The sequence below is a fragment of the Pleurodeles waltl genome, chromosome 6, assembly GCF_031143425.1.
Source record: "Pleurodeles waltl isolate 20211129_DDA chromosome 6, aPleWal1.hap1.20221129, whole genome shotgun sequence".
Taxonomy (NCBI): domain Eukaryota; kingdom Metazoa; phylum Chordata; class Amphibia; order Caudata; family Salamandridae; genus Pleurodeles; species Pleurodeles waltl.
Window position 1 is genome coordinate 242,273,012 of NC_090445.1, and position 12,200 is coordinate 242,285,211.

At 42.5% G+C, this 12,200-nt stretch overlaps 1 protein-coding gene across 9 annotated transcripts in view; it reads left to right on the plus strand.

Moving 5' to 3' along the window:
• TANC2 (tetratricopeptide repeat, ankyrin repeat and coiled-coil containing 2) overlaps window positions 1-12,200 on the plus strand; it is a 1,999,198-nt gene that overhangs the window by 1,395,654 nt on the left and 591,344 nt on the right. For all 9 annotated transcript variants that reach the window (XM_069238000.1, XM_069237998.1, XM_069238005.1 and 6 more), the window contains one exon: window positions 2,788-3,051. In XM_069238000.1, coding sequence (XP_069094101.1) covers window positions 2,788-3,051 — 264 coding nt within the window. The remainder of the gene's footprint in view (window positions 1-2,787; window positions 3,052-12,200) is intronic.

A 12,200-nucleotide genomic window follows, 5' to 3' on the forward strand; every position in this document is an offset into this window, starting at 1 on the left:
GTGTCTGGTGCTATGGCGGGGGAATAAAACTGCACTGTTCCTGGTGGACCAGGAGGTGAAGGATGTGAAGCAGGTGCCGGGCCAGTAATTTAACATCTGGTGGGAAATGTCCTCTGTTAACTGCTTCAAGGAGCATATTTAGAGTAGGAGGCAGGATCATATGTTGCAATTTAAAGTAGTATTCTGTGCGAAAGCCATCACAACTAGGGGTTTTCCCTGGGGGGAGGGGGGGAGATCCAAGAGGGCGTTGCCAAGCTCCTCTACTGTCAGGGGTTAGTCAGGTGCCCCCCTTCAGTAGGAGTCAGGTGAGCATCGGGATGTCCCTGACCAGTGGGTGAATTGTCTCCCATGGGGGTATCGGCCATGCAGCTTACAGGGATTTAAAGTAGGCTGCAAATGCGTTGGTAGGGTGGTCTGATTTCGGCTTTCTGGCTGTCTGGGCCAATGATTGTGGGCACTGTCCTCGGTGCTAGCTCCCTTGTGGCTAACCAGTGGAGCAGCCTGCCTGATTTGATTTGTCCCCGCATTGATATATTCCGCTGTGGTTGCTTCCTAGCACTCTCAGCCTTCCCCAACTCATAACTGCTCTCTCCAACGCCAGACAGCGGCTCAGGAGTTCTGTCACATTGTCCCCATTCGTAGATTGGAGTTGGAGGATTGAAGTCTCCAGTTGGGAATTGTGAGCCTGAATTTCACGGGTCTGGCCCAAATGTGGGAGTGGGCGTTCCCATGCATGACAGCCTTGCAGGTCCCTCAGAGCACCCTGGGAGAATCATCTGTCCTCCAGGTTTAGTGTCAAGGAGAATCTCCAGGTTTGTTTCCAGGGCGTGGACAGTTTACTTGTCCAGAATCCCAGGTGTTGAGGTGCCAGGCTAGTCTTTCTCCCTCCTACCCCATGGCCCTGCACCCCTGCTCGTGGAACAACTGGTGCATGGTCAGAGAGGCCCTGAACCAAGATGCAAACCCCTCGTGTGAAGGAGGTCTCTGGCAGGAACAAAAGAGGCGTGTGCCAGAGATGGAGCCATGTTCCCCCAAAGAATATGTATAATCATGCGTAGTAGGATTCCAGACTTGTGGTGTTGCAGAGTCCAAGACCCGAAATCCAGCTGGCCAGGCCCCTCCCTTCCCTGAGCACACCTCGGGGCACCTAAAAGAGGCCAGGGGATCCATGATTTTGTTAAAGTCACCCTCCAAGATGAGCTTGCCAGTGGGGAGGGACAGGATCAGGTCTCTAAGTGATGTAGAAAGCTGCAAGGGAACATACATATTTAAGAGGTGATACAAGGAGCCTTCAAGTGATCCCTCTGCCAAAAAAATCGGTCTGAGATGTCGATTGTCACACTAGATACTGCCAGTACAAGGAATTGTAGAAAAGAATTGCCACCCCCATAAAGCTTTGATGAAATCCCGAGTGGTAAACCCTGGCGTACCCATGTTTGGTCAAGAAAGAGCAGTTGGTCCCCAGCAGGTGGGTCTCCTGAAGCAATACCACTTGGGGACTGTCTGCAGAGGAACTGCAGGATGGTTCTCGCTTAATGCAATCAAACAGCCCGATGGCATTCCATGTGAAGGCTGTCATGGTGGGTCCGAAAGGGGCAGTGTTTGGTGTAGGTCGGGTACGATAGAACTGTATTGGGCATGTAGTGAACCCTCAATTCCACCTGCCACTTGTGCTTGGGCCTCAGTGGGGCTGTGAGACATGTGGTGCTGGGGAGCGCAGGTGCTGAGTGTAGTACCTGTGGCAATAACAATGAACAAAACAGCATATTGAGAAAAACAAAACCCGATTCTCCCCAGCCGCCATACTTCCCCACCTAACAGAAGCATCAGCCGCTCATACATGAGAATAGGAGCTTGTATTGTCGGACCATGGACCGGAGCTTGTCTTTGACCTAATCGCAAGACTTCCACTGGGACTGAACATGTCTGGTGTAGTCCAGGTACACCATTATTCAGATGGATTAGTAAGTAAGTCTCAGGTTGAGGGAGCAACCGTCCACTGCTCAATTTATGCCAAGACGCCATTACAGCCGGTTCCACCTCAGGTCGTGCCAAGGAATGAGACTCCACGCCTAAGGCTAGTGCAGTGCTTCAGTAAACGGTTCGATGGTCGGGCCCGGGGAGACGCCTCTGTGTAGCGCCGACTATTTGCGGCCTTCCTGGGCCCACCTGCTCTGATGGCAGCACTGCATGCAAGTCGTGACCCCACCCCACCGGGCCATGATAGGTAGGCTGTTCCTTGGGCATCACTAGATGCCGCAGCGTGGAGTCATCCACCCACAGTCATGCAGCTGCGCACCTTCCATGATAAGGCTTTAGAGATGTTTGTATCACAATCAAGACTGTCTGTAGGTATGCGAACAGTAATTGGCAGTTTTAATGAGCCACACGTTTTTAGTGAGCAGTACAAAAGGCCTACCTATTTCCTCAGTTGAGGTAGCTGCCCATTACTTGGCAAATACATATAGCTGATCGTAGCAGTGCTGTTGGATGCCTTAATATCCATTTGTTTACATATTCTGGAAGTGTTGGAGCATTTTCAGAGATCTAGTTTAGTGCCGCTTTAAGGTGATAAGTGGCATGTGTTGTTGGGATTGCTATTTGATCTAGTTTTGTGTTTGTGCCGGGATCTGTCTAACGTGTTGAGGACAAAATACATTTTTTGTATGTGGATATATATTTATATTGAGATGTCATCTGACTTGAAACTCCAGTTTTCATTTCTGCAGACATTCGAGGCCCTTTATTGAATAACTGAATAATTTTCTTCTAACTGTTCGTTTGCAGCTACCCTCACCAGTTACTCAGAAAATGTGGAGCGATCAAAGTATGGAGGGGAGGGCAGCAAAGACCTAGGTTCCAGAGGAAACCTGAAGCCCTGGCAATCTCAGAAGTCTAGTATGGATTCCTGCCTGTACAGAGTGGATGAAAACATGACTGCCTCTACATACAGCCTCAATAAGATACCTGAGAGGAACCTGGATTCTGTCCTCTCGCAGTCTGTGCAGTCCATCCCCCTATACCTAATGCCACGGCCAAATTCAGTCGCAGGTAAGCATCTACAGTTGTCAAGCAGATGGTTTAATCTTTCCTGAGTAAACAAATTTGAAACTCTTTTGTTGACCTGCAGATCCTATATGCATATTTAGGTAGTTGAGGGTAAACAAAACGTAATTCATGTTATACTTCATCTCGCTTTTAGTGAGGCGTTTCAATAACTTAATCCTGGCTTTGTGAGTGAAGCCTATTATGATCTGTGGTGGCTACCTCCCTCCTCTATTTGCTCTGCTTTAATGTGCAATAAGGAGAAAAGTTTTGATTTTTTTTTTCTCCAGATAATGGAGTAATATAAGCTAAAGAAAGAGTTGTTACTATGGGCTGTGGCAAGCTGTAGATTAGCTAGGCTTCTTGATAATCGATGCAGGATTTGTTCATCTGTTTGTGCATCTGCATAGGCGTAAAATGCAATTAACGTTTCAAATCAATAACAGTGTGCCGCACAATGACAATATTTTTTTGCATATGCTATCCATATCCCTGTAGCGCAGCTTCCATAAGTTAAATGGAAAATGCTCCAATATGATAAAGAAAGGGAAGCCTAGTTTAACCTAAGATATCCAAAGATGCATTATAGGAAAAGGGTATTGGACCAGTAGTAAAATAATCTTACAAATGGAAGTTCCTCAGTGTCTTAAAAAAGTGGTAAATGCCATTGGTCTTTCACAAGATAATGATCGGCAACTGTAGAAAGATAATATATTTTTTGCAGTTTTGTGAGTATAGAATCTAAAAATAATTTCGAAGGTATACAGAGGTATGTCTGGGAAAACATTATGTGAGGTAATCCAGAAGATAACAAAAAAGGAATAGCTAAAGAGATGAAGGCTGGGATAGAAAACGTAAATAGATGTATCTGCAATTAAATTCCTTAAGAAGTTAGGGCTTAGATTGTGACAAGATTAGGAGAAGTAATTTAGAGATCAGTATATGTTCGTAATATGTGGGCATTAGCACACTTACTTCAGAATTAAATGAGTTAATACTTGTGCTTCAGGGGTTCTGTAGTGAAAAATGCTAGTAAACAATACGTAGCCACAGAATCTAGAATGACAGACAATGCTCAAATGTATTGTAGACTAATAAAGACCAATAACGTGTTCAAAAAAAGGACTGTACCATCCAACATGCGTTTGAATTCTAGCTAAATGTGGATCATTTGTGTAGTCAAATTAGACCATTATGTTTTCTGACCATGATTAGTTCAACCCAGGTTCTCATGGTTGGCGTGTAGGACTTGACAATAGTTATGGTGAAATAATTAGGAAAAAACATAGCATTCTAGAAGGCTTAACATATCATCGGTGATTAATGAATAGCCACATCCATGCCACATTTATAGATGTAGAGTGTTTTAGGTTTTTTGACACGTAAATGATTCAATGCAGAGTTCCGGTTTCTTATTTAATAATTTTTTTATTTCATCTCTTTGTGTTAGGTTACTTACCTAAAGGTTGGGAGTGTTTGATTCTGGATTTCCATTTACAGGACGGTTTGGGGAATGATAATTTAACTTGGTTCCTACATAGTAACATGAGAAGACTGAGAAAGTTTTTATCTTTTTTATATATATTTCTAGATAGCAGGACTCGCAAATGTTAAAGCGTTACAATCTTCCTGGCTGTGCATGCATTTATGCATAAACTCTTTAGGAAGAAGCAAGGAATGAGAGATGACGCAGCTTACGGCTCAAAAAAGGATGAAGATGAATATAATCTTACAATGTATACTCCTTGGTTGTACATAAATTACAATCAAATTACCCGGGTACAACTTACAACTAATATTTGGCCAGTAATGTCCAGATCGGTTCATATTCAAGGTGATGTTAATCATAGGCCATGATATATTTTTCATGACATACATCCGCTTCACTTTGTTTCACGATAAGAAGAGTGAAGATTGATTGGGGACTTACATAAATGAATTTCCCTCAGCCAAAGGTGGGCCATGCGTTTATCAGTATTGGTGCCTGCGAACTATATTTTGATTGGGTCATCAATCCCAAGTGAATTGTGGAGAAGGTGAGAGGTTCCTTTGGGATGGAGGGCCACTTGTTCCTTTACATGGTACAGCGCTTCCTTCCAGAAGAAATGTGTCAATTAGCAGTCCCATCAGATTTGTAACACTGAGCCAGTTCCTCCAACACAGCCCTGGTAAGCAGTACATCTTTATTTTCTATAGGTTATTCCTGATCTAAATACAACATGATTATTGGGCCAATCCTGGCCTGCAATCTTGACCACATGAAACAGCTTTAACCCACTGTGCTTTCCAGGATTACTTGCATTCATATTCGTTTTTGGATTGAAAACCTTTTATACAAATTATTTCTAGATTATAAAGAAATGCTTTGTGGAGACAGGTGGTGTATTAACGTTTTTATTAATGAAGTTTACTGCTAGAGCAGTCGGATGAAATCACTACTTGAGAGCAAAATGCTAACAGTGCATGCTACAAGAAGACGCTTTCCCCTGAGTAATAGGAAATTAACATGATGCAGGTATAGATCCTTTCAAACAGACTTTAGAAGGAATGGGAGTCAAACTAGAGTGAAGATTGGAGCTTGCCAATGTGTATGCAAACTTAATTTGGGGCTAGGCTAGGGTAAAGGAAATCAAAGACAAAGGAGCAGTTCTAATCATAACAGATTTTGGTCCATTGGTAAAACTGATAAGATGGTGTTCATTGCTGGCTGTAGCCGTACAAAATACAGTTAAAAAGGAAGTCATGACTTTATGTATGAGAGGTGCAGACATATTACTGAATGCATGCCAAATACCTTTTCCCTTAGGAAAATAAAAATATTACTTGGGGTTGCCCTGATTTCATTAAAAAAAAAAAGCTAAATGTAGACAACATTTGTGATGAACGAATTTACGGAACCAGTTGGTAGCTCCTGAAAATGTCAAAGACCAGTGTCTTCCATTGAAATAGTATTTTGCATGATAAAAAGTAAACCCACGATAATGAAGGGAGTGGAAAGGAGACCACCACAATTGGCCCAATTGGATTTTACTGGCTGCCAAATTACACCCTATGTAAAGAAGCAGACTAATGATTGGAGTTGTGCAGTCAGCTAGCTTTTTCTCACATACTACATGTAATTCTTGCAAAATGTACATAAATTGTGTGTGGTATGTGAAGTCTTTTCTGTCGAACCTGTTGAGAGAAAAAAGGTACCAAGGTAAGTAAATACCCATACTGGTCTAACCCATTATTATCACCAGCTACCAATTGCTTGCCTAAAGTGCTTAATGACATAATTATTTTACATTTAGCAATTTTAAAAAGTAAAATCTGGGCAATTCCAAGTGATGTTCCTATTTTCCTAAGAGGAAATATATTTGGCATGCATCCATAACAGCCAGCACAGAAAGAAACATAAACATACTTGCAGCAAAAGAAAATGCTGCACCACATATCCAGTTTGAGTTCTCATGAGCCATTCCAAGTTTAGCAAGAGACAATTATGACATTGCCACAGAGGTAAGAAAAACAAGAAACCACATGTACTGCAGCTTGTGTAATAATCTGGATCAGCACAAGATTGTACATGCAAATTACACACACCCCTAGTGATGATGCCAAAACCCATATCCTCAATAGGTCAGCTGAACTGTCTGACTCCAGCATTGGTCATCCTTCAAAGTAGCCCTCGCTCTCAATGCTTAGACCCAAAGCAAACTAATCACCTCCCTAGTAAAGAAAGCCCTGCCATTCTCATGAACTAATGCCTTTTAGATAATTGTGGTTCCTAAGTCCTGAAAGAGTGTGCAGTTCAAAATACATAAGGATGATGATACTGCTATCACTACAGGGTAAGGCTGCTAATTTGTTAACAGTGACCCCTGTGATATGCCACACAGCACTATTTTTGAGGATGGCTCAAAATATGTGGGCAACTTTTGAGTAGGAAGTCGTTGATCCGCTATTGCTCTTCTCCAAGCACTCCAGTCCTCTTTCAACCTACCCAGCAAGATATTTTGGTCCACAGTGTCTGAGAGAACAAGAGGTGCTAGGGTGGTTTTCTCATCTCCATCCAATACATAAAGAGTTCTACTCTGAAATTGGCCAAGGTTGATCAGTGCCTCTTGAACGCCGAAACCCTGATTGGTAACCATAAAAGAGTCAGGATTTTTTTTTAGTTCAAATCTTGTTTTTATTCAGAGTTCAAAAGAATTAAAATAATATAACTGCAAATTCAGCATTTAGTAGCAGGTAAAAAGCGATAGATGCCCACTCCACTAAAATACTGACAATCAAGGAGTCCTTTGAAAAGCTTGACCGAAGTTTTTGTTTGTTGTATAGGCCTAATACATGTATTTGATTTATTGCAAGGGGAAATAATTCTGTGAGGTGCAACGTGGACAATTGGCAAGAAAAGAATGAAAGGAAGAGGATAGTACATGAGAAGTGTCAGACCATCATGAAAATTCTCTGAAGGGCGAGTATTTCCATGTATGATAATCGAAGAAGTAACCGTATTGACAGTGGATTTGCCGTATAGCCAAAAGGAATAACAGAACTGTTCTTTAAACTAATTGAAGGTGCTTTGATCTTTTATAATGAGGTATTCAATTTATTTCATTAGTAGTTAGAGTTGATGTTAATTTGGAACTTAGATTTCAACACCAGGTTGTCTCATCTTGGGAATTAATATCCATGCCTACCAAGCTTATGATGGTACTTATAATTATTATTTAAGTACCATTGGCATGAGTCAAAGAACGCAACATAGACCAATTCTAATAATAGATTGATCTATCTGTGAAAATGCCTAGATCAATCAAATATGTTTGAAAATTATATTGGGATTGACGATCTGGTTTATCTAAGAAATAATGGTGGGCTAGATTGACCAAATCATTCTACATGCCTCATTCTAAGTGCAGAATAATGCGTAATATTGTACCCTCGTTTTTACCTCGGTGCCAGAATACGCCCACTCCAGTCAGGCCATCTCCGAATAACTTGTACAGTGTCCATGGCATTTTATTAATCTTGTTTGCATGAAATTCTGTAGGTTTGTGCTCAATGGTTGAATTGAAAACGTCCACCAGTGAGGTTTAATCACAGGACATAGATGGATGGATTCCAACAAGCCACTTGTGGGAAATGATTACAAGAGTGACCCATCTCCATCAATTTCCTTTAAGTCCCATAAACTTGAGTCACTGACTGCCACCACTCTGACCAGCTGGGAGAATCTGGATAAACCCACCTCATACAGATCTCCCCCTTTGCCAAGAGGAGTAGAGCAAAACATAGTTTTCTGTGATTCCCAGATCCCAGTCCCTGCTCTGCAGTATTGCCCAATACTCCAAATAAGATCAGCTTTGGGCTTACCTTTATGGCCTAGAATATGAGTAAGAGTTTTACCCACCAGAAGCCAGAAGTGTGTCAAGGTAGAACAAGTAGCAAACATGTGCAGGTCGTCACTGTGCAAACATCCACATCTTCTGCATGTAGAGTCTCTATTATTCATGATATTTTCCAATTTCTTAGGGGACCAATAAATCCTGTGAAGAGTGTACAAATGTTTCTCTTGAAAGAGGCAAATTAGAATAGAGTAAGTTGAAGTGTACTTGCCAAAGGTACTGTAGTTCCTCCTGCAGCATGAAGTCTTCACTTCCACTATATACGCCAGTTTCATATTCCTTTCTGCTGCCTTTATCAAGTGAGAGTACCACTTAGATTCTTCGTTATTCAAGGCCTTTATACCATGGAACTACAAAACTATGATATCCAGGAGCTCACATTTTGATCAGTCTTTTGTCCTAAACCAGTTGCCCAACTGATAAGACTTAAATCTAGACATACCCATTTTTGCCATCCTTGACCATTCCTCCCATGACTTTTATCTGTCTCTCATAAGTGCCTACCCCCAACACTCAATCCCTGCCTTCTGCAGAATGGCTGCTGAGAAATCCTTTAAGCATTCTGGAGTACCTGGAGAGTCCCAAATTGGAGTCAAATAATTATAGTATGGAATTGCTAAAAATACTCTCACTTTAGCTCATACCTTAGCTGCAGATCTCATGCACTTTATTCTTACTTGAAGTATTCGGGGGCACCAAATTTATGAAGGAACCCTCCAGTCCTGCCTCCTCGTAACATGGCTTTATGAAGGACCCCCAAACAAGACTCCTCCTGGGAAGGAAAAAAGCATCCTCCAGTTTTTTTGCTGAAATGCCCAGCAGTACAACTGAAAGTCAGAAAGTTTAAGACTACTATTACCTAATTTCCTTCTCAGTTTCTTCCAGTATAACCGAATATCCTTAAAAGCCCAGACAAAAGATAATAATCTCTCCTGTTTCTTATTAAGAGTGTCACTCATAAAGGTGAGTAGGGTGTTATCAAATAAGAAGGTAAACTTAGGTAGGATTGTCATCCTCACAAGGTTAACTTGTCCGTAAATTGTAAAACGTAAAGACTGCCACTTAACCAACAGCTTATCCGCTTCCTTCCTTCCCCCTTTCCTATTAGCTAGACAATCGAGATCCTGTACCACACTTATTCCCGGATATTTATTTTTTTCCTTGCTAGTCTTTACCTTGCAATCCATATTCCAAGCCAATAATATAATTCTTTCCTAGCTTCATTAATTTGATACTCTGAGAATTTCCCAACAAAGGCCAACTCCTGGTCTATGTGTGGTAATGACTGGGTGATGTCCGAGGTATACACAATCAGATCGTCTGCATATAGTGCCACCTTTCTTGTCATCTTCCATACCTGAAAGGGAGTATCTCAGAATTTAACCTTAGACTTTGCACCAGTGATTCTGTGTTTAGCGCAAACCGAAGTGGGGAGAGCCGACACCTCTGCACAGTTCCCCTCTTGATGTCAAAAGGGACTCATAAGGAAGTATTAACCAGAATTTTCACTGTAGCGGAGGAATAAATTCTCCATATCACTTTCCCACATAGCACCTCCAACCCCTAGGTGCTATAGTACCAGTGTCAAATATTCCCAGTTCAATTGATCAAAAGCCTTTGCTGCGTCAAAAGTATGAATAGCCATGGGTAACATATTCAGTGGCAATATCAATGTTGCCAATCAGACTATGTGTCAATTCCTTTAACTGCCTCCCTGGCATAAAACCCTTTTGGTCTTGATGGATCACAGTATCCACAACCTTGCTCAGTCTTGTAGCAAAGATGTTTGCAAAGACTTTGTAGTCACAGTTTAACAGGTATATAGAACAATATGATTGGCATTCTTTCAGGTTTCTAATCGGTTTTAAAATCAATTTTACAGTTGCATCGTTCAAACACAAGGGGATAGGGGAACCCTTCAACAAAATCAAATTAAACAATCTTGCCCAAACCAGGACTTATTTGCAAGATATATATATATATATATATTTTTTTTTTCATTAGGAATCCCGTTGGGGCCAGCAACCTTTCCTCTTAGATTTTTAATAGCCATCAAAATCTCTGACCCATCAATCTCTTGGATTAAATATCCATAGGCATCTGGAGTAATGGATGGTAGCTCTCTCGACTTTAGCCATTCTTTTACCTGATCTGTATCAAATCAGTTAGATTCTGAATGCAATTTCTGAAAAAAAGCTCACAAAGGCATCTCTAATCCCCTCATTGTCCTCTGCTAAGACCTTAGAATTCCCTTGTATCCCTGAGATAACATTTCTATTTCTGTCTTTTCTAGACATCCAAGCAAGCACTTTCCAATAGCACTCTCCAAATTAACAATTCCTCAATTTAGTAGTTTCTCACCACTCCCTCTAAGGCAACATATTTTGTGATGATATATTATTTTGTCATCATTTTTACATATGAACACTGTGGCCCTCATTCTGACCTTGGCGGGCGGCGGAGGCCGCCCGCCAAAGTCCCGCCGTCAGGTTACCGTTCCGCGGTCGAAAGACCGCGGCGGTAATTCTGACTTTCCCGCTGGGCTGGCGGGCGGTCGCCTTCAGACCGCCAGCCAGCCCAGCGGGAAAGAGGCTTCCACGATGAAGCCGGCTCGGAATCGAGCCGGCGGAGTGGAAGCTGTGCGACGGGTGCAGTTGCACCCGTCGCGTATTTCACTGTCTGCGCAGCAGACAGTGAAATACATGTAGGGGCCCTCTTACGGGGGCCCCTGCAATGCCCATGCCAGTGGCATGGGCACTGCAGGGGCCCCCAGGGGCCCCGCGACCCCCCCTACCGCCATCCGGATCTCGGCGGTCCGACCGCCGGGATCTGGATGGCGGTAGGGGGGGTCGGAATCCCCGCGGCGGTGCAGCAAGCTGCGCCGCCGCGGAGGATTCAATGGGGCGGCGGTACACTGGCGGGACCCCGCCAGTGGTGCCGGTCCGACCGCGGCTTTACCGCCGCGGTCGGAATCCCCATTGGAGCACCGCCGGCCTGTCGGCGGTGCTCCCGCGGTCCTCCGCCCTGGCGGTCAAAGACCGCCAGGGTCAGAATGACCACCTGTGTGAGTAAAGGTGGCCACTATTTATCACCAGTTTCATGCCTAAATAACTGAAAGGTGACCAATCAAGCTTTGTGAAGAGTGTTCCACTGTGTAGCCACGTTTTTAGTAACTTTTAAACATTTTGAGCTAGGAACAAGTATTTGTTTGTTAAAATCTGCCACGTATGCAGCAAACAATGAGTTGTGTGGCATTGCTTAGATCCATAATAATGCAGAAAAGGACAGGCACCCAGAAATTGCATAATTTCAGTGCCCCTTATTGTAAGTTGGTCATTATGATTGTTTGAATTTAGCGCCAGTACTATTAAGTTTGGAGAAAGATTCAAAGTCTGAGGCAGAAAAAGTTCTTGATTTTACATTAGGAAAAGATAGAAACACATTATCACTGAATAATTCTTTTACTATTAGCGCTCCTTTCAAAGATTTTCTCCTCACTTTTTATTTTCGTCTTATTCCAGATGCTAATGGAAGTTGTTTTCTCAGTTTTGATCTCAGATTTTGGTTTTAAAGTAGCTGATTGAGTTAGTAAGTCTGAGATAATAGTAAAATTGATCAGTTTCAGATTTTGGCCCAGGGAAAACAACATTTAATTTGAAGAATAATGGTATTTGGGACCAATTAATGAAGGGTTCTTAAGTAGGACGCCACAAAATTCCACTAAAGCTTTGGTTCCTGACTCCAGTATACTAAGTACTAACT